This window comes from Cygnus atratus, chromosome 2, assembly GCF_013377495.2.
Source record: "Cygnus atratus isolate AKBS03 ecotype Queensland, Australia chromosome 2, CAtr_DNAZoo_HiC_assembly, whole genome shotgun sequence".
Lineage (NCBI taxonomy): Eukaryota > Metazoa > Chordata > Aves > Anseriformes > Anatidae > Cygnus > Cygnus atratus.
The window spans coordinates 52,638,231-52,663,260 of NC_066363.1; the positions used below are offsets into that span (position 1 = coordinate 52,638,231).

A 25,030-nucleotide genomic window follows, 5' to 3' on the forward strand; every position below is an offset into this window, starting at 1 on the left:
CTCACGGGGTCCTGCTCAGAGGAAGGTCCACCTCAACATTCTCATGATACTGTGTCCCATGACTGCTTCTGCATCGTTCAGCCCCAGCCCTCGGCGGACACTGCTATATCGCACTGTAAACTGGCAGCTGGTGAGGATGCAGTCTGCATTCACAGAGTAAGATAAGTAGGAATTGACAAACAAAACAAAACAAAAAACCACACACCTTTTAGGGTAAAATAATCCTGTGGTAATGAACACCTTATTTGGGGTAATATAGTCCTGTGGTAATGAATTTATAACACTTTGTCCCTTGTTGAGTCACGTCTCTGGGCAAAGCAGGAACAGAATCCTACTCAAAGAAAATTCTCTTGGCATAACTGTAGCAGTATTTTACCATCACAGGAGACATAACTCTCCACGGAGAGCAAAAACCACAGAAAGGGAGGGAAACACTGGTGGCCAGGATTCGGTTCTAGCCCCATTTATACAGACTTCAGCAGAGCTACTCCACCACAGAGGACACAGGTCATGAGTTTTCATGAATTCACAGGTCATGAATTTTTAAGGGTGGTAGAGAATGCAAACAGTTAAATAGTAATAGCTGAAGTTCTTCTAGCCTCAACCTCACAGCAATATCTTCTCATGTCTTTTCTACAAATAATTGAGATTTAGACCTCCTGGCAATTCTCAATGGCCATATTATAAGTCATACAGGAATTTTATGAGACCGAAGATTTAATAACGTGCTCTGGCTGAGCAACGGAATATCTACACAATCAGTATGTTTTCCTGCACTCACATTTTTGAGTGGATTAGTATTGCAGCACAGTCTAAAATAACAGCATAAATTTAACTGTGTGGCAGTCTTAAAAATAGTGAAGTATAATAACAAGTGTATTTATTTGTGCTGTGATATGTAACCAGTGCAATCCTGCCAAGATTAGGCTCTGTTTTAAAACAGAGTACAAAATATCTGATGATGGAGCTAAAATAATCATAATCAAATGGAATAAAAAAAAAAAAAAGGGAAAGACAACAGGTAGCACTGCAGACACGTTGTACAGAGGTAAAACAGATACATCACACATTTGCAAAACCTACTTCCTGTATTAGCCAGCCCTTTATTAGAGATATTATATTCAGACAAATTGAACAAACCCTAAAATACATAAAGCCCTAACACTACAAATACATCTTCTCCCAAAGTTATGAAGTACTAGTAAATCACATAGATTTCTATCTTTCTTGCTTTTTTGTGACATGATTGCTATTGGATATTTAAAATTTATGAGTTCATAGATGAGTCAAACCTTGCAGTATACCTGGATTGGAGATGACAGCTCTTCTAACCATATGTGCTTTACAACAAACATTAAAAACAATTACTTCGGAATAGTCATTTCTAGGAATTCTGAAAGTATTTTAGTTCTAATTGTTATCAAGTGATTACAGAAAAGTCTGAAACATTTCCTTCCACCATTCAGTACACAGCTCTGTAACTCCACACACTTGAAAACTATTATTTTGCTATATATTTTCTTCTTACATATGTGTCTATATATACATACACACACATATATATGCACTATTATAAACTCGAGCGTCAAGAAAAGCAGGACCTTCACATTTTCACATTTTCCCCATGATTTCAATAGGAATTAAACCGTAGACACCATCTGTACCATCTACAAAAATTGGACCAACTTGACTTCAAACCCCATTGATAGACACAACAACCACTTATAATCTCCTTTTCCTGTTGGCATTTCTCATTCTTACCAAAGTCAGTTTGCTCTAAGAATATATTGTTAGGCCATACATTCAGTCTTCACGCAGCCAACCCGTCTCCCTCTTACACTGCCTTGAGATTACTAAATCTTGCACCTGATCCAAAAGCTGTGCTTACACTGATCAACTGCTTCTTCTCAGTTTTCACCCTGCTGTGCTCAGAAAAATGAGGTTGCAGCTGTGGTGTTGACTAGACCTAGTTATACACACAAGCATTAAACATTTCTTATTTTTACGCTCTTCCAGTAGTTGGAAAAAGTAGCCTAAACCATGCAACATAAAAGCAAACCTTACAGGGCCTGATTGTATTTGTGGAATGGTAAATCATCAGTAGTTCTTCTGAACTCAACTAGTCCAGTCAGGCTAACTGCCATACCTAGGGTGCTGTCAGCTCACAAGGGTGACAGAGGGAGTTCAGGGTATTTAACATTATGGACAACGCACTAAACAGAATCCTCCCCAAAGTCACAGTACCTCCTTACAGTGCCTATTCTGTGAGCTCAGAAAGCAAACAAAACAACAAAAACAAATAAAAAAGCCACGTTAACCATTTCAGATTTTTTCTGAAATGTGTATTAGTCATTGTAGGTTCATTTCCTAATGATGAGGAATAAAGATCTATCGTGACAGCTGAAGTCACATAAGGGAAATTTTCCACATTAACTACCCAAAAGTAGTTGCGCATGAAATTGGTCAGACAATCTATCACAAGGACTAAAGGGTTGGAAATGTCATGTGGTGGTGGAAATGCTGGGAGGGAGGGTAATCATTATGGAACGCAGATGGAGAAGTCTGCAGATCTCTGAACCCTCAAAGAAAAACTAAGGTGTATGCACACTTAAAAAGCATCCCTAGAAGAGAGCAAATGTGTGGCTGGGTCCCTAAAAGTACTCTTTAACAGGAGTTTCTCAGATGAAGCTGCAACTACAGGACAAGTAAAGTGGGCTTCTGTTTGGGAAAGTGTTTTGGAGACACATTTTTAGCATGGGGGGGAAAAAAGGTTCCTCATGTCTCAGAACACAAAAAATCTTTGACCACTGGGCATCCCACAAATATTTTTGCTATAACAAGAACTGGAGAAAGAAATGATAAGTTCTTCTTCTTCTAGTATTAACTAACAAAGTGACTTCATTTGCTACCAGAAATGACAGATATTCCAGAGCATGAGATGCTTTGCATTAAGAGATGCTGTACTCTGAACTGGAAGGTGCCTGTTGTACTAATTTCTTCTAGGGCAGATCCTACAGCCTTAACTTACATGATCAAGCCAATACAAAGCAAAGAGCTACTCATCCGAATAGTGGCAGCAGCAGCAGGCACCAAATTTCCTTTATGCCTTTCTACAACCCAGCCCATTAAAATCAGCATGTAAATTTTATGCCCAACACTTAGCTAAAACATAAAACAAACAAAAAACAATAAATAATCAAATAAAAAAGGACCGTGTAAAAAGGGTCACTGCTTCCATTTAGTGGGATGGACAACAATACGAATAAATAAGAATACAGAGACAGGCTAAATCAACTATGCTACACGTGGCAATGCATCTTATTTCACTGTATTTGTTATCAAGAAGACATGCAGTCTAGAAATTCATGGCAAACACACTGGCAAAAGCCATAAACCATGAGAATAACAAGGCTTGAAGGAACAAGGCTTACAAAGACAACCCCAAGGGTGACTTTCTTAGATACCAGTAAGTAAATCCCTAAAGGCAAGGAACTAAAGTACAGCAAACCTAGCAACCAAACTAGCACCCGAATTGAGGTCTGGAAGAGCAAAGATGTGCAGTTCCACACTGTCCAGTTGTGGGACACGGTTGCAACAGAGTCAAAACTTGTAGGCCTGTAAAATTCCACCACAGGTGTTGAGTTCAGAGTCTGGGGACTTTCTCTTTGTACTTCCATGATTGTTATAACCAGGCAATTAGAAGAAGTGTGAGAAGGGCTGACCAGAGATGCCAACCTTTTGGGAGTCAGCAACAGTTCTGTTGGGTTGTCTGGTAGGCACTTCTTTCCCTTTCCCCCGCAAGCTAAATTCAGAAGGATGTTATTGTCATCAGGAAGACTACTAACCTCATCGTCTGGCAGGCACGTTTCAAACCTGCAAAACGGGCACACTATGACTCCTTGAGGAGAATCACCAAAGTCTATGATCTTGCAAAGGCATTTGGCACACACTCTGTGACAACACTCCAGCACTTTTGGTTTTCTCTGTCGCAGGTTGTAGCGGTTGTAGCAGATCTTGCACTCAAGCTCATCTGAGCTCTGGGTTTCCACAGACTCCTCTGGTAGTTGACTGGTCATTTCTTCTGGTGATTTGTAGATTTGTGGAAAGAGGAGTCGAGGGATAAAGATGCCACTCAGGCTTATTTTAGAACTTTTTCCTGATGATCATATCACCCATCTCAAACAGGAAAAGAGGAGATGAAGCTATCAAAAAGCATCAGTAGAAGTCATCCATTTTCAGCTTCTGCTAGGGATTTTGTATTGTATGTCCTCTCTTAGCCAGTCATCCATCTGAAAAAGACAACATGGAATTTCTGTGGGAATAAAAAAAGGAAAAAGCAGGTGAAACAAGGAAGTTATACTTTTTATAAGCTTAGCTTCCTTTGCTAAATATACCTCCACAGTAATTTTTTTCCATGGCAGATGAGACCTATGTGGCAGTCATGCTGATAAAACTTCTTTGTGAGTAACTTTGATTCCCTCAGCCTACGAAATTCTCAGCAGAAGATGCAATCTAATTACGGACCTGTGACTGCTTGTTTAAACCCTGGTTTCCTAAGGAAATGAGACCTAGCCTCTGGTGCTTTTTGTCTTTCTAGATAACTTTTGAACCTGCTGCCCAATTTCAAACAAATTGGCGGAGGTGCAGCAGTAGTGAAGATAATTAAGTTTCTAAAAAAGTAGTGAACACTAGAAGTTGGGTAGAGGAGGGAGGAGAGGTTTATAACAATCACTCTACCCGGAGGGCAATGGTCAATCAGCACACAGCCAGCTTCTGCTCTGAACAGGCCACGTGCTGCCTGATGTTCAAGTAGAGAGCACAACACAGGAGGAAACTGGTGATACTCTGGAACAATGAAGAGTTTTAGGGGGAGAAGGGGGGACAGAAGAAGACTGGAGCTACTGTAAGGAACTATATGGGGAGATATGTCAAATTTGTAAACGATCAGGCTTTATTAATTTTGCTGCTTGAGGAACAACTCCTTTTTCTGTCTGTTCACATAGCTGCTAAACACAGAGCCGATCAGAGATAATGAAAACGCTAGGGTGAAGGCTAACGTGTCTCTCAAGGGCATTTTCCAGATGTACTGGCTTCCAAGAGTTTTATGGCTGTGACAGCTGTTTCACACCTCCGCTAAGGAGTGGCCTGTGGCATGCTTGCTCTGCTGCACTCCCATCCTGTGCAGTGTTTTTGCCACCAGACACATCAGCCTCCCGTAACAAATGTTTTGTCATATTATGTAACCACACATTTTCGTGACTTCAGGAAATAATCTGTCTATTAAAAACAAAACATTAACCAGGGCTACAGGGAGCTATAATTACCAGCATTCACACAATGGCAATGTCTGCCAGAGGATATAAACTTCTCCCAGATTCAAGCAGATGCTTCCTCACAAAGACGGGTGTGGCACTGCAATTTTGCAGGCTTTAAAGCTCTCTCCCCTTCACTGCCAGGGTACTCTTTGTAGCAAGAAACTTGCCCTGGTAATGGGTCAGCACTTGGGTCCAACTGCCTCTTGTATTACCAGTAAACTGCAGGCACATGCAATATGAAAGAAGTGGCTCTCTTTCAATAAACTTGTTTCTTGACTCTTGGTTTTAGTAAATGTTTGGTTCCTTTCAGTATAAATTTGTCTTCCTTAGTAAATTTTTACTCACTCCTACAAGGCAAAAAGTTCCCTTTTTCATGCCATATGCTCCTTTCATCAATACATTTTACCTGCCAACCACAATGTATAGTAAAATTTCTTTCGTGGGCTTTTTGTTTTTACTGTGCTTGGAGTATTTGCCATTCTGTCTCTTAATGCTCTGCACAATATTAGGTCTATTAGTGACTGAATTTTTAAAACTCGCTTCCTGGATTTTAAAACAAAGATGTTAACACTACAGACAATGCACTGATGAGAAGAAAAAAAAAAAAAGACAACATAGTGAAGAAAAAACATATTTCTGTAAGAATTTATAACAGACATTGCCCCCATCCCATTCATTAAAAAAAAAAAAATCTGCCTCTTCCACCTTATTTTAGTGTTTTTAGTTTTCATCTCTACCTCACCATTGTTTTTATTATTCATACCGTGATTATATTTGTAGTGTGCTCCACAAATTAGGCAATGCAAACATAAGAAGGTTGATCCCTAACTTTCAGAGTGTAAATATCTTCTACAAGACAAAAAGTACGTCTCCTACTGTTCTTATAACCTAACCTTTATCCTTCGTTACACTTCAGGATTCCTACTTCATTCCACTACCCTTTTTATTTCATTCCAAATATCATCTTTTAGATAACTTTTCGGCATATATAAATGTCACCAGATACTAACATACCAAAGGATGAAAAAAAAAAAAAAAAAAAAACACAAAACAGACCTAAGAAAATGAAATGCCAACCCACATGAAGGCAAGGTACTGCTGAAAAGTTAAGAAAAAAGCTAACAAACAAAGCTATAGTTTTGAACTTTCACATCACGAGTATCATTAATTTTCTGTGCCTGAGGTGAACTCAGATCAGTAACATAGAATCATTTAGGTTGGACAAGTCCCTTAAGATCAAGTCCAACCATCAACCTGACCCATTGTGTCCCAGTAATACACTATATCCCTAAGTGCCATGTTCACACATTTCTTAAATACCTCTAGGGATGACGACTCCACCAGCTCCCTGGGCAGCCTATTCCAAGGCCTAACCACCCTTTCAGTGAAGAAATTCTTCCTCATACCCAAAGCAAGCCTCACCTGACACAACTTGAGGCCCTTGCCTTGCCCCTTATCACTTGGCATCTGAGGAAAGGGACCAACGCCCTCCTTGCTGCAACCTCCTTTCAGGCAGTTGTAGAGAGCAATAAGGTCTCCCCTCAGCCTCCTCTTCTCCGGAATAAACTGTCCCAGTTCCCTCAGCCACTCCTCCTATATGTTGCTTTCTAGTCCCTTCACCATCTTCTTGCTACTTTCCGAACAAATTCCAGTAACTCAGTATCTTTCTTGCAGCCAGGGGCCCAAAACCAAACACAGCATTTGAGGTGCGGCCTCACCAGAGCCAAGTACAGAGGGACGATCACCTCCGTAGTCCTGATGGCCACACTGTCAGCTGGCTGTCGACCAGTAACCCCTGGTCCTTTTCTTCCAGGCAACTTTTTCAGCCACTCTTCTTCATGTCTATATCGCTGCATGGGGTTGTTATGACCGAAGTGCAGCACCTGGCATTTAGCCTTGTTGAATGCCATGCAACTGGATGTGGCCCATTGGTCCAGCCTATCCAGATCCCTCTGCAGGGCCTTCCTACCCAACTTGCTGTCCTCTGCACACTTACTGAGGCTGCCTTGGATCCCTTCACCAAGATCGTTAATAAAAATGTTAAACAAAACTGGCCCCAGTACTGAGCCCTGGGGGACACCACCTGTGACCAGCCTCCAACTGGATTCAACTCCATTCACCATGACCCTTTGGGCCCCATGATCCAGCCTGGTTTTCACCCAACAAACAGCACATCAGTCCAAGCCATGAGCAGCCAGTTTCTCCAGGAGATGGCTGTGGGAAACAGCATCAAATGTTTTGCTCAAGTCCAAGTAAACAACATCCACAGCCTCTCTCTTGTCCACTAAGCGGATTATCTTATCACAGAAGGAAATCAGGCTAGTCAAGCAGAACCTGCCTTTCATAAACCCATGCTGACTGGGTTATCTGATCACCTGGTTGCCCTGTACGTGCCTTGTAATGGCACTCAGGGTTATCTTCCCCATGAGCTTCCCTGGCACTGAGGTCAGACTGATAGGCCTGTAATTCCCTGGATCCTCCTTCCTGCCCTTCCTGTAGACTGGCATCACATTGCCAAATTTAGCATTAATAGAAGGAGTAATGACTCTGTTCCAAGTCCCAAATAGCAAATTGGGATCATTTCCTTCATTTCCAGACAACAATGATCCTCCTATTGTAGTTTCATTCATAAGCTATTCTACAAATTATTTTCAAACTTTTTACCGTATGTACTGTACAATAAAGAGATACTTTCAGCACACTTCTCTCTTCACAGCCTCTTCAAAACGTTTTAATGTGTTAGTACATCATTGATCATTTGCCTTTTTCTTTGATTTAGATGTTGCATTTTTCCTTATGCGTTCTAGTGTGATTTGCACTGACTACTACTTTGCATTTATACATCCTTTCCTTTGAAAACAAAAATTTGTCCACTAATTCCTATTAATATTCAGACTTCTTTTCTTTTTACCCTCTCAGATCTGTTATGTTTAGATGCTGCTTCCGTCTTATTCTCTTACCTGATTTCTTAGGCAATTTTCTATTTTTTTTCCTCAATACCTACTTTCCCACTCATTTTTTCTATATTGAAGACCGACACCTTTTTGAGCTTAATATGCCACATACCCTAAAAAGCTCTCCAACCAAAGACATGGAAAAATATTAGAAAACTGAAAAAATTAAATGAAATTTGACTTCAAATTGACCCAATTTATTGAGAAAATTAGAAATTTCTTGAGAAATATGGCCAACTATTATTCCTTCAAGCAACTTCTATTCTATTGTCTAAGATTTTCTGCCTTGTCTTTTAGATGTATCCCAGGTGAATATTTACTAGAAACTGGCAGAATAAGGAATTAAAATAGGGAACAGATCAAATGGTGCTCCTCTGAATTCCAGTTTCCCACCAAAAAGGTAGCAATTCACATACATCTGCTTGTTGCGTGTATTGAAAGCAAGAGAAGCTGCAGTAGTATGCAGAAAAAGGAAGTGTGTTTGTGTTTTGTCTTCCTCTTCTCTTTAAGACACTTTTTTATTATTATGATTATTCCATGATTCAATGTTCTGGTATCCTTAATTCACTTTATGTGGTCTGTATGAGCAGCTTTGTCCCTTTTTTGACTGCGGTATCAGGCCGACAGTTGCTTGTGTAGCTAAACATGTCTTGTAGATGATCACTCTTTCATTTTACATATGAATTCATTTCTATATGAAAGCCTAGATACCTTTTGCTATTCTGTCTTCCACAGAACATTTCTGATGGGATCAACACAGTCCAATTGCAGAACTTTTCATTCCTGTGGCTATTATGAACAGCAGCTTTCAGAGCAAAATATAAAAAAGCTAGATGTGTTCAATGATAACAGCATCCTTTGCACTTTACCCAAGAACAAGCAGATCTATTATTCTGTGACAAGCACCTGTCTTTTGTAAGAGTTCTGTCTTGGTATGGATTGCAGCAATGAATCCATCATTCCTGTTCACTTTAGTCCTGGTGCTACTCCAACTCCCTCTCTTCCCCATGCCACCTGGCCTGTACCTTGAAGTCTGATCTACTTGACCTTTTTACTAAAAAGGGAGAAAAGCTGAAGACAGAGAGGCAACCCAACCAGACGACAGAAGAATGACAGCAGCCTCTGCAGAGACCCAGCAGCCTGCTGGAGGGCTGTCCCAGAAGCAGGGGGAGTATCACCCCCTGAGAGCAAGAGAAGGCCACCCACAGAACCAGACTGAATAAAAACAGCACGTTTTTGTGTGCCACCTCAGACATGGCCAGACACAGCGCAATGGACTACACCAGCCTGAACGAGCCATTGTCCATCCGTCAGTTTGCTACTAATCATGGCTTGGAAGCAGGCTGCAGGCTTTCATTCCAGGTGTGGAGTGAGGTGAATGGGCTGTGCAGTGTGTTACGGCTGCTCTTTGCACTTGTCTATCAAACATTCTGCAGGCAAAATGTGCTTATGAGGGGCCAGAAACAATTAGTTGTAGATGAAACTCTCAATATCAAAGCTCAGTCATGCTGGCCTGGCAAAGAAAATGGGAAATTCGTGCCTCCCTTCTCTAATGAAAGATCATCCTTGCCCAGTTTATCAAGCCAACCTTTTATCCTTTATCTCTAACACTTCTTTTCTGTTAATGTAATCATAGGTTATATGTGAAATATTGGCAAATTAACACGAGGTCAATGATTAACTTGCATATGATATCATCATCCATAGAGCTACCCAAAGTGATATTCTGAAAGGTTTTCAAAGTGTTTCTTCTAAATGCAAGCCAAGTGTATTTAGGGAACAGGAGAAGGAAAAAAGTACAGAGAGAGAAATAAATACATGGAGACTTACTTTTCAAGAAAAAGAAGTCCTTGCAGAGGTTCACTTGCAAGGAAATGTCTATTCTCCTCCACACAGGGAAAAACTGGTGGAAGGGAGGGAAACAAAATTAGTAGTAAAGCAGGAATACAGTTCGGAGATCTTTCAGTCTGATTCTGCTAAAAGAGAGGAAGTAGTCCAACTTCTCTGGTTTGGATGGAAATACCCATATGCTAAGATTTCTGTTTAGAGAAATATATTGGGTAAATCCCATTTACTAAAATTACTTCTGTTAAGTAATCCAGAGTTATCTTTACAGATCTGTTATTTTCTAGCCTCTTTCAATATTATGTGCTAAACACTCTGAAGTGCTATCTCTTCCAGCAACCACATATTCACAAATGTTAGAAATTCACTCGGAAAGAAAATACAGCAAAGCAGCTAAAGAGAGAAACTGTGCTTTGAAAGGAGGGTTTTAGAAACATATCAAAATACTTTCCTTCAGAAAACTCAAAGAAGCTCTTTGATCACTTCTGGCTTCCCCAAACAAACTGCAATCTCTTCTCCAGCATAGACCAGGAAACAACCATCTCCAGTGGACCACTGCATTCACATTCAAACAGCTTTGCAGCATTCTGACTCAGCAGGAAATGACCATTGCACTAGATTTTTCCAGCTTGTGCTAAGCACAATGCAAAAAAAATCCCAAACAAACCAAAACAAAAAACCCAAACTGCTTTACTAATCTCACACTTGAATAGAGTACATTCAAATTGCCAGCAGCTATCACATGTCTAACCTGCTTCATGCCACATTTCTACTAACATTGGATGGGTTTTAACAATGGGCATTTCCCTGTCAGCGCTCATCAATGTGTGACTTTACACAAAAGCTACAGAATGTGGCATAATGAGCCACGTTTAGTTTATGGTCAGCTGTATAAACTGCTATGAAAAATGCCTTTTCATGAAAGCAGTTTTTAATGGGATAGGCAATGAAGTAATTTCTCAGAGAAACCCCCAAAATACACAGAAGAGAGATTCTGCAATACACACAACAAATATTTCTATATTATTGACTGCTTCACAAGTAACTAATATCAAATACAATTATTTTTATAAGAAGTTTTCGTTAAAACATTTAGAGTCTTTGCCTGGTCTCTCTTAATCCTCTACCATACTATAATATGAAAAAAATACCAAATTTGGGAGATCAGAGCTTTTCACGTTCAAAGCAGAGTTAATGGGGCTCTGATCATTTAGCATAAGAAGTCATGGAATATAAATGCATCATCTAAAATAGTAATAATAAAAATAAACAGTTAACGTGTTTGAGTTTTTTCTTCCTGCACCCCCACCAATCTGGAAAGTAAGCAGAGATATATTTTCAGCTAACACAGGGTTCACTCTGTTCTATATTGTGGTACTGGCTCTTAGAGTACCTTCTACAGCCTTTGCATGTACACATTCAATATCACCAGACTCCATTTCCTCTTAGCAATATCATTCGCAATACTTTTTTTGTTATTCCAATAACTTGCATTATGGGTCAGGTAGTAGTGGAAAATGGTATTAATAAACAGCAAATGCCTTATTGAAACCACACTATTCCTGAATGACTTTCATTCTAGCTGGAGGCTACTACAGTACTGATATGAATCTTAAAACTGACTATGATGTAGAAAAGAAATGCGTTATTAGTTAGGCTTGTAGACACAAGCAAAACCTCTTCCAATAATTCTTGGGATAGCAATATGCTGAATGACTACTTAATGTGACATATGGCTGTGGGTTGCTTTGTGGTCTCCTTAAGAACAAAACCACTAAAGGACAAAGGATCTGCTCTTTTAATAGCTGTCCATTTAAACAGACTTAATTATACTAAATGAACAGGTAGAAAGAAAAGGCTTGAAATTTGTATCTAAAATTGTAACAAGTTTAATTCTAGAAATATGCTTGTTGAACAGAATTACTTTTTAAACATGTCTTAATTGATTCACAACCTGCTTACTTGGGCTGGTCTAGCATTTTCTCTTGTACTGTTTTCTTACTGACAATGGCTTTTACTTTATGACTCTGAAACCAAGAAGTGATCCATTCCAATAAGAAAATATTTCATGTCACAACTCATTACCTTAAGATCACTAATTTAGAGAAAGTTTAGACATTCTCTTCTTTGGTAGCAGGGGTGTTTTGGGGCAGTTTTCTCAAATAAGATGGAGTTCCATTTTTTTGTTTCAGTTTTTGTGTGTCCTTTAAAAGCTCTTCTGAGAATTGAAGAGACTGTAGGACATTGATTGTAGAATATGACTTGAAAAGATACAAAATGATAAAGAAGTAAAAAGCTTCCCTGTATTTCTTATTATAAGCATATTTAAATATCTGACCTCCACATATGTCTACCATTTATCTTTAAATTAGACATTATTAATAGACATTGCGATTTTATGTTAGATTTCAGAATATCTGGAAGTTTACCTCCTTGTTTAGCTTGCTATTTTATGTTTGAATGTAAGCAATTAAAAGAAGTCCAGAAGTACAAACAAATAACTTTTTAAAAAAATACAGTTGCACTAGAAGATATTGAGTGACATACAAAATCCCCCAAATATGACTGAACTGGTTTTCTTCTCTTAGGGCATATTTTCTATGTTATATACTTTGGTAGCAACCAGGTGAGACAAAATCACAGAAAATTAATCTTGATTACGTCATTCCATGAGAAATTCCTCTTCACACAGGGGAACCAGTTTTAATGCGTTATATTAAGTTCCAATTACCCTTCAAAATAAGATTTAAATAGGAAATGTTACATTAGCTTTGTCTTAATGGAACTAAAAATAATCCCAGAATAGAACAAATCTGTACTTTTTTCTTCTTCTGTTGCCATTAAGAGCAATCTGCCCAACACTCAAGGATGTTTAAGTTGGTTCATTCTGTTTCAGACGTTTTTGAGGATATGACTATATAAAAAGATTTTATTATTCTATTTTATCTAGATAGGTTATTACAAACAAAATAAAAAGGGTGGGGGATTATACAGGACAGTACTGACACTGAAGGTTATGTGTCAGTTACATATAATTGGTAACAAAGTTTTCTGCTTCAATTAGTTACTTCAATTAGTTTGAAAAACATAGGTCAAAATAATCCATATTCAACAGAGATTTACACTTATAAACAACTTTTCCAGGCCTAGTTGTCCACCAGCATTATAGATTGTTCCAATAGTTTGAAAAGAAAAGGGATGGGTCTCAGGAAACAATAATTTAACCTGGATATAGTGAATTGTTATTTTAGTATTTAATTTAATTCACTTAAGGCACATATCTAAAAATAGTTATGGCTGGGATGAAAATTATTCTGGCAATATAGCAATAGTTGGCATGTCAAACAATGGCATATATGCTGTTTTCACTCAACGGCATTATGTAAGATTAGAATTGCAATGACATAACTAAGAAAAAATGTTTAAGAATATTACTTATATATTTTTTAAAAGAGTGAACACACAAAAATCCAGACATGAAAAAATACAGTATTAGTAGAGCTTTACCACTTGTCAACAAGATAAATTGTATGTCTTCATCTGCGTTCATGGAAACCGAATGATCCCAACATACAAGTGTCAATTGGGAACGTTAGCTTTGACTATAACATGTGTATCCCTCTTACTGAATATCTGCAGTAAAAGGGCGATTTGGCCTGATTTACGTACAAGGAAAACGATATTACAAACGTACTAAACTCCTTTTAACTGCCTATTTTTTCCAAGCACTTGATATTATTACCCTTTACCAACCAGCCTTATTTTCAGCTAATTTTAAAAAACATTTTTCTTTGGCAATGAAAGTTCCCTGAAACAATAAAAAAGAAACATTTCTTGTTATATTTTTATACTCACAGTAAGCTAATTACAATCTATGACCTGTATGGTCATAAGAAAATCATCTTCTTTTTTTTTTTTTTTCAAATCTGAGTGCTTCTGCTGAAAATGAAGAAGTATTACAGGAACTCCACTTCCGTCTAGCAGTGATTCACAGATGCATGGTTACTGCATGCAAAGAAACTAGAAAAATACTCAGAAAAGTTACTGCATGCACGCCTGTAATTTTAGACACTGGTATATGAAAAAATAAAGAACCAACGTGTTTAAAAAACACAGATGAAAGGAGTTGAATTGATTTGTGTCAAATGATAGACACAGCTTTTATTTTATGCCACTGAGGAATATAGGAATCCTCTTAAACAAACAACAGCAGCTTAGACCGTGCATCCCTCTCACGTGTTTCTGATCGGAATATACTGCCACAAAGGCAGCTAATCCAATCAAATCTAAATCTGATCAATTTGAATCTGCAAAGCAGTTGGAAAAAGTGTTTCAGCAAGAGTTGCCTAATTCTATTTTAGGACAAGGACAACCTGGGCTTTCCTAATTTTCCATCATCCAAAAGAATTAGACTGGTCAATTTTCACTAAGTCAGTGGAGGGTATGAAATTGTCGTTGCTTTGAGTAGAGCTCTATGGCATTTTGATCTTATTTGTAACTATATAACAGTTGAAATGTTGAACTAAATCAAAATGTTTGAATGGTGCTCACTGAGTACATTTAAAGTATAAAAATACAGAAAAGGAAAACATTGCTTCAGGAATTTTGGATGTAATCAAATCATACTCAAACACGGCTTGTCTGTTAAACTAATTAGAAAGGAAATAAATAATAAAAGGGAATTCTAAAGGTTTAAAAAACAAAAATAAAAGTCCATTGAGATTTACTATACTCAGCTATTTACCTGGTTTAGTGTGAATTAATGGCTGAGACCAGATCTTGGTATTTCCTCAACTGGACATGATGAACGGAAATTTTAGTGCAAGTTCAAACTAGAAAATAGACCACAAATTCTGGATTTCCCTTAACATAACAAAAATCCCAGCAACAAAGCAGCTTTTTAGTCAGTATTCCCAAGGTTATCAGTTTTTCTAGTACTGTAGCACAACTGAGCAGTTTGGCTGAGGCTTATGGAATAAAGCAGGAAATTAAAAACATTTCTTGCCTTCTACTAACTAAGAAAAGATATTTTTATAGAACAGAAACATTACCAAGAACATTTTAAAATACCAATTGCTTTAAATGACGACCTTTTGTTAAAATAATTGTATTAACGAAGCTCTTCTACGCTCCTTTTACATAAGCAACTTGACCATTCAAGAGACTTCTATTTACTACATAGTCTCTTTTCCAAGAAGGGATACTAGAAAGATGAGTTAGTGACCTTATTTACTAGATGTTACAGGATAACACATATTTCAATACACCTTCATTTCCAGTGTGCTGAATTCATATAATTTGCAAGAAAGCGATGATTTAGAAAAAAAGAATACTGAAGCATAGTATCTATTTAGCAGGTGAGAAGCATTGGTTTTCATTTATGCTATTACTTTTCCACGGAAAGCTCCATATTTGAAGCACCAATATAGCATATTGCTGTTTGATAGCCTACTAGACCATGGCTGATAAGATTACGAGTATTGCACTAATAATCAGTTCAAGAGGCAGCATAGCATCCACTGTGACACTATGACTTTCTCACATCTCTGCAAACATGGACCACATTTTATAGCAAGTTCAAGTACCTTTATCCTTGGGCTTGGCTTCTTGACAGAAGGAGCTCAGTGAAACTGAGTAAGATCCAGTTCTGCTGTCTTCTCCAGAGTCAAATAATTATTACCTGAGGACATCTGAGCTTATATTTGTCCTCTACTTCTGAGCTTGTATCTGTCCTTCTCTGCTTCTGGAGGGCACCCTCAGAAAGCACACCCTAAAGGACATTTCCCATTAATTGTGGTGGGCATATTTTGCAACAGCAGGTACATCTATGCTTCAAACTGCAGCGCGGTGTAGATATAACTGAGCCAGATCTGGTACTGGAAGTAACCTAGCTGTAACAACACACTGTCCTGCATGAGCTAAGTTAACTTGGTCCTCAGGAGATTCAGAATAACTTGGTGTGATGGTGTGCTTCCCACACTCCCCACCCACCTTCGGTCTGGCCACTACCTGGCTCAAACACTGGCTGTTGTACCCAAGGCCTTGCTGATGCAGAGACTGACCACAACATCAGCTTAAACTGGGTGCTGGCAAAACTGGCAGACATCTTGCTTAGTAATTGAGGGCGAAAAGAGCATGCGCCAAAACCCAGTATGACTATTAGTCCATCATAGTACCCCATAAATAGTGAGCAGGCCAAGAGCCCTTTGAACTCTTCTGCATGGCAGCTGGCTGCACAATAGGATCTCCCCTTGAGCAGGGACGCCTCTCAAGGTCACGTCTGCTGCAGAGATCCCTTACTCCTCAAGAGAGATTCCTTGCCACAACAGATCCTTGGTAAGTGATTGATATGGAGACTTTCATCTGCACTTACTCAAAACTTTATAGTAATGTTGCTATTCATATCATGTCTGGTGGTGTTCCTACATTCAGATGCCAGATTTCTAAGTTTTGTCATGCTAATTAACGTCTTGCGTATTTGAAGAAACAAGGCTTGCAGTAGAAGGTTTGAGAAACTTTAACTGCTGTGATTTTTCCCAGACAAGATGCCGATTTCTGCAGGCCATTACAGAACACTGCTATATGGATGGATCACAAGACAAAAGGTGGATTGAGGAAGAAGCAGCTGCTCAGAGAGGGAACGTTAAGTTAAGTGGATTCACCAGACCAAATGATTGCTGCAAAAAGCCAATCATACGTCACACAGCAATGACCACAGCTTTATATGCTGGATCAGGACAAATGATCAAACTGATCTGTTGTAGTTATGGCTTTACAGGAGTAACTTTTCTTTGACAGGGTTATCTCTAAACAAGTTATCCAGTCTCCAGATTAGTTGAAAATGCCAAGTTATGTGTTTAAACAACAAAAAGTTCTACATATACATCTAAGATTGATTGCTGAGGAGAAAGCTGCTTTCTTGTTCTAAATGCAGTGCATGTATTCTGATATTCAAGTTATCTGCATGCAATTATATTTTTTTATATATGCACATTATGAAGTCTTGCAAACATCTATGCTTTAAAGTATCTAAATCCAGCCAGGAAACATCTTCAGTAAAGAAATGTAATGTCATTTAGCAATTCATAAAAACTGGGGAATGCTGTTCCCTACCCAAAAAGATAAACCTGTTTTAATACACTGGGACGTGCAGAAAGGAACAGACAAGATCTCACTGATGGTGTTTATGAATACACAAATTTTGGCAGCCTCACTGGCAGGATATCGAGTCTGAAGGACTTACTTCATTCACTTAATGTTCGATCAGTATTTGATGCACTCACACAGAACTGGTATCATGTCCAAATGAAACACTGTTCTCATTTGTCTCATATTCTGTGAATATACCAGGTGGAACCACAGTAGCACTACACCATTGGCTTTTGAAAGATCCTACTCACCAGCGGTAGCAATCCATAACCATTTCACCTGGTAAGCTTTTGGCTCATTTAAAAAAAGGAAACTAAGTATTATGCTTTATAACTGTCTTTAAAGATTGGATGACATCTTACAATGACACCTTAATAAGAACATCATTAAACACTGAATTTAAATGGAACAAAAAAGGCCCTTCAAAGTAAATGTCCACTATTTTTTCTAACCACTCTACAGTAATTCTTACCCTTGCTTATACCTGTGCAAAGCCGTGGAACTCATTTCTATTAAGTCACTGATGCTGCATGTGTGCAACACTGAACAAAATACAATTTGCAAGATTGCTATCTCAGATTCTTGGGATCCTTACAGAAGGGATTCTTGAATCAAGATAAAACAGACAGCAGTGGTATGATAAATCTGAAAGAGTTTTATGTATAGAGTGGACAGAGGGAGGTAAGTGCAAGTAAAGAACATCTACAGAAATAAATTTCTAAATCAGCATGCTAAGGAGCAGAAGCCCATACAGTGAAAGAAGCCTTGAATGTAATAAAAGCAAGTTTGAGCTGATACGCAAGATGAATTTATGGGGAGTTTTAAAGATTCAGAATTACATGGTTTAGGAAGATGGCCAGACAAAATAGAAGGGTTTTAGGTATGTGGAAGGGGAGCAATAAAAGTGTCAACCCAGCTGGTAAAGAGTAGGTTACAGGTTCCGTGCTACAAGTTACAGGAGTCAAAGTAAAAAAATATTAAGCCATAGGCAGAGGTGGGAGATGAGGAAAATTTTGTGTGTTATACAAAAATTGGTAACAGGAAAATCTGGTACTGAACAACGCAAAAATAAATAGAGAAATTACATGGCTTCTGTTGCCTACCATGCGGATGAGAATAAACATGATAAATAGCAACATAATGATAAAGCAGGACAGGACATAGAAACAAAACTTCGAATTCACTTTGAAACTGGAAATACCAGTTGAAAAAAAAAAAAAAGATACAGTGAAATGTTAGAAAACTAGCCAAAGTAAAATGCAGGATAAAGCTGTTTAGATTTTGTTGTATAACCAAATTCTCTCACTACCAAACCAAGCTTAATGATGCAAAATAGTAGGTATAAAAAACAAAACAAGACAAACAAACAAACAAAAACAGGAAAGACTAGGGGTGTAAGGGGAGTGATGCAGGGAAGAGACACATTCACAGCACTTACTCCCTGAGTTGTCAGGCCAACATGACAAATGGCTTGGTTCTCTTAACAGGAAATTCTATTAAGGGTGAAGACTGGGCAAGAAGTGGATGATGGGATTCACAGCAAGTCTTTTAGTGCTTGTAAAGAAACAGTATTTACTCAAACATCCAAACTAACAAGCACAACACCTGGGCTGCAATGGAGCTGACAGACGTGCATGATTCCAAATAACATGGGTCTATTACAGCATTACAGCAGAGACCAACAGTAGAGATAATTTGTGGCTCCAGCCTCAGAGTCAGCCCAGTACAATGAACAACAAGATGAGATGAAGCCTGCAAAGTGAGGAGTTCGGTCTGGGCACTATATATATATATATATATATATATATATATATATATATATAAAATATATATAATATATATAATATTTTACATATAATATTTTAAAGAGGCTACATAATCCTCATTGTTTATGACTGATCCCATCACAGGCAATGACTGAGATGATGTTTCGGTCCCAACTCCCTGAACTTCAGAGGTTTACAGCTTTCTGATCAAAAAGACCCACTGAATGGAATTTTTTCAAGTCTTGAGATTATTTGACAGATGGTTAACACAACCCCTTTTGGGAAAATGAAACTGTAACTTCCATGCTCTGAAGATGCTTCAGGATTTTTCTTATACCTGCGTGACTCAAAACCATTTTTAAAAAAGAAACCCAAAAACTATAAGTGTTTCCAGTGAGGACATAAGTATTTGGAATGAAAGCAAAATCCCAAACGTGAGATTTAAGAAAGGACCATAAAGCTATACTGATCTTACCTCCTGTGCTGTGGAGTCTGTGGAACATACTCCACTAATTCCTGCAGTTAAATCGCAGAATGACAGAACAGTTTGTATTGGAAGGAACCTCAGGAGGATATGTTGTCCAAACATAAAAAGTCTAGAAAACAATATTGCAATGTTGTGTAACAGTTGCACCAAGATGTATGTAACTAGGTAGTCTGCCCAACATTCAGCATGAAGATGCATTCCTTGCAATGACACGGTGGACGAGGTATGCCAGCTATCCAGTCCTCATCCTATCTCCCAGTTTCTTTTCGATTGGAAACCATATGCTGCTCTGGATGCGCCTTTTGTCCTCTTTAGGCACCAACAGTGAGCAGCCTCTGTGCGGGGTCCCACCTCTGTGAGTCATCAGGATTTACTCACTGACTTTTGTCTCCTGATGTGGGTGTCTGGAAAAGATTGCACCTATGCAGATGTGTGCTGTGATCTTGATGATCTGCTAATCTGGGTGCCATCATCAGCTATTCTTACAACTCCTGCTGTTCCTCCTGGTGATTCCACATCCCATTCATACCAATCAAGGTTCTCATTGCAATTCTCTACGGAAGTAGAGACAGTTCTCAAGGTGTATTTGCTCAGGGCCTTATCCATTTCAGTTTTGAATGTCTCCCGTGATAAGGTCCACAATCTATCCACAACCCCGCTAGGCACACATTCCAAAGCCTGACTCACTGAAAAGAACCTGCTCATAACCCCACTGGCTCTTTCACTGATTCTGGGGGCAGATAAAAGGCAACTCTCATGCCCACACAGCTACCCTTCACACAAAGGAAACAAGATGATGAGGAAGGTCTTAAAAGCCACACAAGGCTGTAAGACAGCAGGAAGTTGAATAGAGTATATGAGAAGTTTGACAGGTATTGACATCTGCCTCCTGTGGCCGGTACAGGTCACTTTGTGCTGTTCCGAAGAAACAAAGCTATCTTAATTCACCCTCATCTTCAATAATCCCTAATTAAGAGCACACCAGCTTGGAAGTGTCTGCTACTGCTCCTAGATTTATTAAATACACCCCAAGTACATCTGGCAGATGACACTTTACCCCTTAACTATATGGAATTGCCAGCTGGGTCACTGCCACACTCAGGGATGATTAGACTCCAAGTTATCCATCTCCTTTCTACCTCTAAGATGAGGCTGGCCATTAAGGGAGTGCCCTCAGCTTTAGCAAAGTTAGAGTTTTTGTAAGCCTGTCTTTATCCATGGGCCTTTATTCATCACACATTCATGGTACTGTGAAAGAACATTACAAGATGCACACAAACAGGACTGACCATTGATTATTTTTATTTGGATCATGCATGAACTGCACTATCAAATAAAGGTGTTTGTGTGTGTGTGCATGCATGTGTTTTACATGAATTCTCATATTTTCAGATATTTTTCTTTGTAATACAGGACTTGTTTAATGATTCTGATTTTCAAAAGCAGGTCTAACATACAATGCATTTATAGGAAGGGTTACAAATGAGGAAACGTTGCCTCACACACTCTACACTTGTTTCTGAATACCTTACTGTATATTGGGGAAAACAGACATACAATACTCCAGGATAAAAACTGAGATTGTTATTTTCTCATTGAAAATGAGCACTACCATCTCCTCATAAAAGAAATCACACCAGGTAGAATACTGTTGCTAATGCCTGCTGTTCAACCGGCATAAAACACAGCATTTCTGAAAATGCCATAGTAACTCAATATATTTCTTTAAATGTTACCTTGATAAGCTAATGTTTTCATTTGCAAGTAGCATATAAAATTCTCTAGCTAAATGTTATTGTATCTGACATTTCATGAAAAGCATTTGGTCACAGTTGTGTACTACAATCAGTACTCTGAAGGAATATTGAGGGGGACATGCACACAAATATAGAAACCCATTGCCTACCCAAACCCACTTCAGCCAGAGGACATGAGATGTCTCTATTTAAATGCCGATTCAAGACTGAAGAAAATAAAGATTTAACAGAATTATCAGGGAGTTACTTAAGTAACACGGAAGCTCAGTGTTAACAGTTTAAAGCTGGGATGCAATGCTGTTATCACAGTGCCTTGTGTTAACTATGATGATTGCTCTTTCCGGCCGCCAGAGTGATGAACAGTAATGATTGCACAATGCAAGATAATCACCATTTAGCTAATTCACTCAGTCTGGGTGGGGGAGATCAAAGATGCCTCTCTGCTCCTCTCTTCCTTAACAACTGCCCTTATAGGCTCAAAAGGTAACTAAGAGGAACTCTAAAAGTGGTACAACGGGTGCATATATCTGCCTAGCATACCCCAGAGCCTAAAGGCCAGCTGCAGTAGCGCAATGGCCACAGCTTTCATCCCCAGTCTTCCCAGGGCATGTGGTGCTGCAGAGCAGTGCTATGCCACTGCAGCTCCCAGCTCCAGACCTCCGGCTCTCCACAGACCATCTCCAGCATGACAGTGGAAGTGCCCTTCTTTGCTACTATGAAAGAAAAACTGGACAAAAACGGACAGCTTTGTGGACATCTGGAGCTGCAGGCAGGAAGGGAGCTCTGTCAGTGTCCTTGCTGGAACCACAGGGTTCAGCCGAACAGGCCTCAGGCCTTTGCCCATTTCCTACCAAGACAATTCCCTGTGGCTCGCCCGTTATAGCTTTGCCTATTGCTGAAGGCACGCTGCTTGCTGTCTGCTGCCTGGCATGCTGAATTTCTTTTGCAGAGGGCTGAATACCCATTCACATGTCTGACTGGAGCCTTTCTTTTGCTGGAGATAGGTGGCTGGGTTTGCACGGGGCAGCTGCTCAGTATTTGTGCGCCAGTCTGAGTGGCCTTGTGCGGACAAATGACGCCATTTCTGGAGCAGGCTTTGCAGGAACTGTGCCACTGCTTAGTGTTATGAATGCTGATGAAATTTCTCTCCTAAGACATGTTTCTCCCCTCAGAACAATATGATCTTGCAGTCTATGGATTCACTTTGAATTTTTCAACAAGTCTTTCAGGCTTTGTCTATTATCTGAGAGCTCCACACTCCTTCAATGTATTCTCTACAAAATTTGTTATAATCATTGCAGTGTGTACTGGTTGTCCAAAGTTAGACATTTTAACAGGCATACTGCCAGAACAGAAATTCATTCTCATCCACACACCAGTCCAGAAATCCCTCTCCCCCTCTCCTCATCCATATTTTTCCCCCCCAGACCCATTTCTTCTGTCTTTCCTACAGAGAAAAAAACAAAAACACAAAAACAAGAACAAAATGCACAAAAAAAGAGAATACCGTTCCAATCAGTTTCAACTAAAAAGTGATGCCAAATAACATTAATCATCTTTGCAACTTCTGACATATTCTACCTGCTGTACTTCTGTCTGTTTAGACCCTGAATTCTGTACAGCAAGGGCTATATGCACACACAAATTTTTAATTTTATGCATATACAGACATCAAAGCAAGGGTTCATCGAAGCTCTCTCTCACCCCAGTTCTCCAAACTTTCCAATACAAATTTAACTGTTCAAATAGAGCTCTGGGCCAGAAGTAGTGGGGCAATGTTGACCTTACTTCTCAATACAGACAGTCATACACTGACCATTGTATATTTTCTTTCTGTCTTGGGAGTTACTACTGTCATAGCGTTATATTAGGTTTCTTTTTGCCCTTTATGAGTGTTTTACTCAACTCTGTTAGTATGTGAGCAGCAAAATACAACATTTAAAATAACTCTTGGAAAATCCTTTCCAAAAAAAATCTGTTTTCTAATGAGCTTGGCTTTCCTGCACTCACACAGACCACAAATGAAAAGAGTTGTGACAAAAGTAAGTTTAAAGACACAAAACTGCCATTGAAATACATGCAGAGCGAAGCAGTAAAGGAGGAGGTAGCAAATATACAGCAGGATTGGATTATTACCTGTTACAAGTTATTGCTACTTTCAGGTCAGTGGGTAGACACTGTCTTTTGGACATCTACATAGAGTTACGTCCAAAGCCACTCATTACTGGTCATATTGTGTGAAACTGTTTCTCTGCCTTGAGCAACAAGTGTATCTGTGATGTCAATTGATACCCTTAGCCTATCTGGCAAATATAAATGTGCGCATACACACGCATTAGTATTTTAAATTGTGCAAATACAATAGCTCTCTTGAGAGGGTAGCATATATAAATTTGTATGTGCTTGTGTCTGTGTGGACTATAACTGCAGAAAAGCTACCTCGCCCTCTCAATAGACATACAGAACTTCAAATATACACAAACATATATATATACACACTCACAAGACATATAGCAAGTCAAGTATCATGATATTAATGTTATTAAAACTGAAAAATAAATTACAAGACCTGTACTACTGACAAACATTTTTTATGAATAATCTTACTTCACTGACACAGAAAAATAGGCAGAAGACTTGATTTTAACAGAATGAATTCAGAAGGCTGTTTAACTTTTTCATAGCCACATCTGAATAAGAAAACTGCATGAAAAAGAATAACCCCAGGAAGTTTTTCTACTTATTATGATAACATGCTTCCCTCCTCCCTGTCCCCAAATCAATGAGAACTTGTATTTTAATAAGACTATATCAAGATGCATTACTGAAGCATTATATTTATACTGATAGAAACATTGAAAATTATCCCCAGTCCCTAACAAACACACTTCAGCATAATTCAATTGTGTTGGCCACATTACAACAAATTCATAAAAATAATCTCTATAATGCAAATGTTGCTAAGTCCATAAGCACAGCATACCACTGCGGGACAAGTTGTCTTGGGAGTTACACCAAGGGAAGGATAGGGAAATAGCAATACACTCAATTTTTCTCCTTTCCAGGATTATAAAATGCTTTAACTTGCCTGTCAGGTGACATAGACAGGCAAAGCAGTCACGTAAGACAGATTCATTTATTCTTAACAGACAGATGACATAAGATTTACTAGAAACTTAATTCATCTGAGAATTTTGTGGGATCCATCAACACCCAATATTCCTGTTCTGTTTTTACATCACCTGCATGCCATTAATTTTTCAATCAGCTTCACTCTTTTTAAGTCTTGTAAGAGTTGTTTCTCTATCTCCCCATCCAGGACAGCATCCTTCTTCAGATTCTTGAACACATGTACAAGTATGCACGTGCTTATGTTCCACTAAAATTATGGAATTATGTATGCTTAAGTAGGATCTTATTTTCTGAAGAAGATGATTTGTATTCTAGGATACTATTTGGCAAAATATAACATATAAAATAGAGACATGATTCTTGAGAACACATTTTGGTGAGCTTCCAGGGACTTACCTGCCAGATGCTGAGCTGGCTCACAGATCTGGCCTCTATCTACTCATCCATCCATCACCACATTGCCTGAATGACTGATAATAAAAACAGATGATTCATCCTTGGTATGTTCTCTGCTCTCTCTTTGTCCTGTGGAAGACATTAACACCTTAATCATAAACTGCCATATTTCAGGCTAAGGGAAACTTACAGCATAAAGAGGGAAGTTTTTGTCTTAGGAGATAGATGT

The 25,030-nt window shown here is 38.8% G+C and overlaps 1 protein-coding gene across 2 annotated transcripts; it reads right to left on the reverse strand.

Moving 5' to 3' along the window:
• Positions 1–1,075: 1,075 nt before the first annotated feature.
• RNF182 (ring finger protein 182) lies at positions 1,076–24,910 on the reverse strand. Of its 2 annotated transcripts, none has more exons than XM_035549643.2 (2): positions 24,802–24,910; positions 1,076–4,312 (listed from the first exon to the last, which is right to left on the reverse strand). In XM_035549643.2, the coding sequence occupies exon 2, from the start codon at positions 4,074–4,076 to the stop codon at positions 3,339–3,341; it is 738 nt and encodes a 245-aa protein (XP_035405536.1). In that variant the 5' UTR covers positions 4,077–4,312; positions 24,802–24,910; the 3' UTR covers positions 1,076–3,338. The 2 variants fall into 2 exon arrangements, with proteins under 2 accessions (XP_035405536.1, XP_035405537.1); XM_035549644.2 differs by lacking the exon at positions 24,802–24,910 and adding an exon at positions 10,100–10,474.
• Positions 24,911–25,030: the final 120 nt, after the last annotated feature.

What these genes read in the sequence shown, in the direction of transcription:
- RNF182 (XM_035549643.2), bottom strand. Translation starts at nt 4,076, where the DNA reads ATGACCAGTCAACTACCAGAGGAGTCTGTGGAAACCCAGAGCTCAGAT.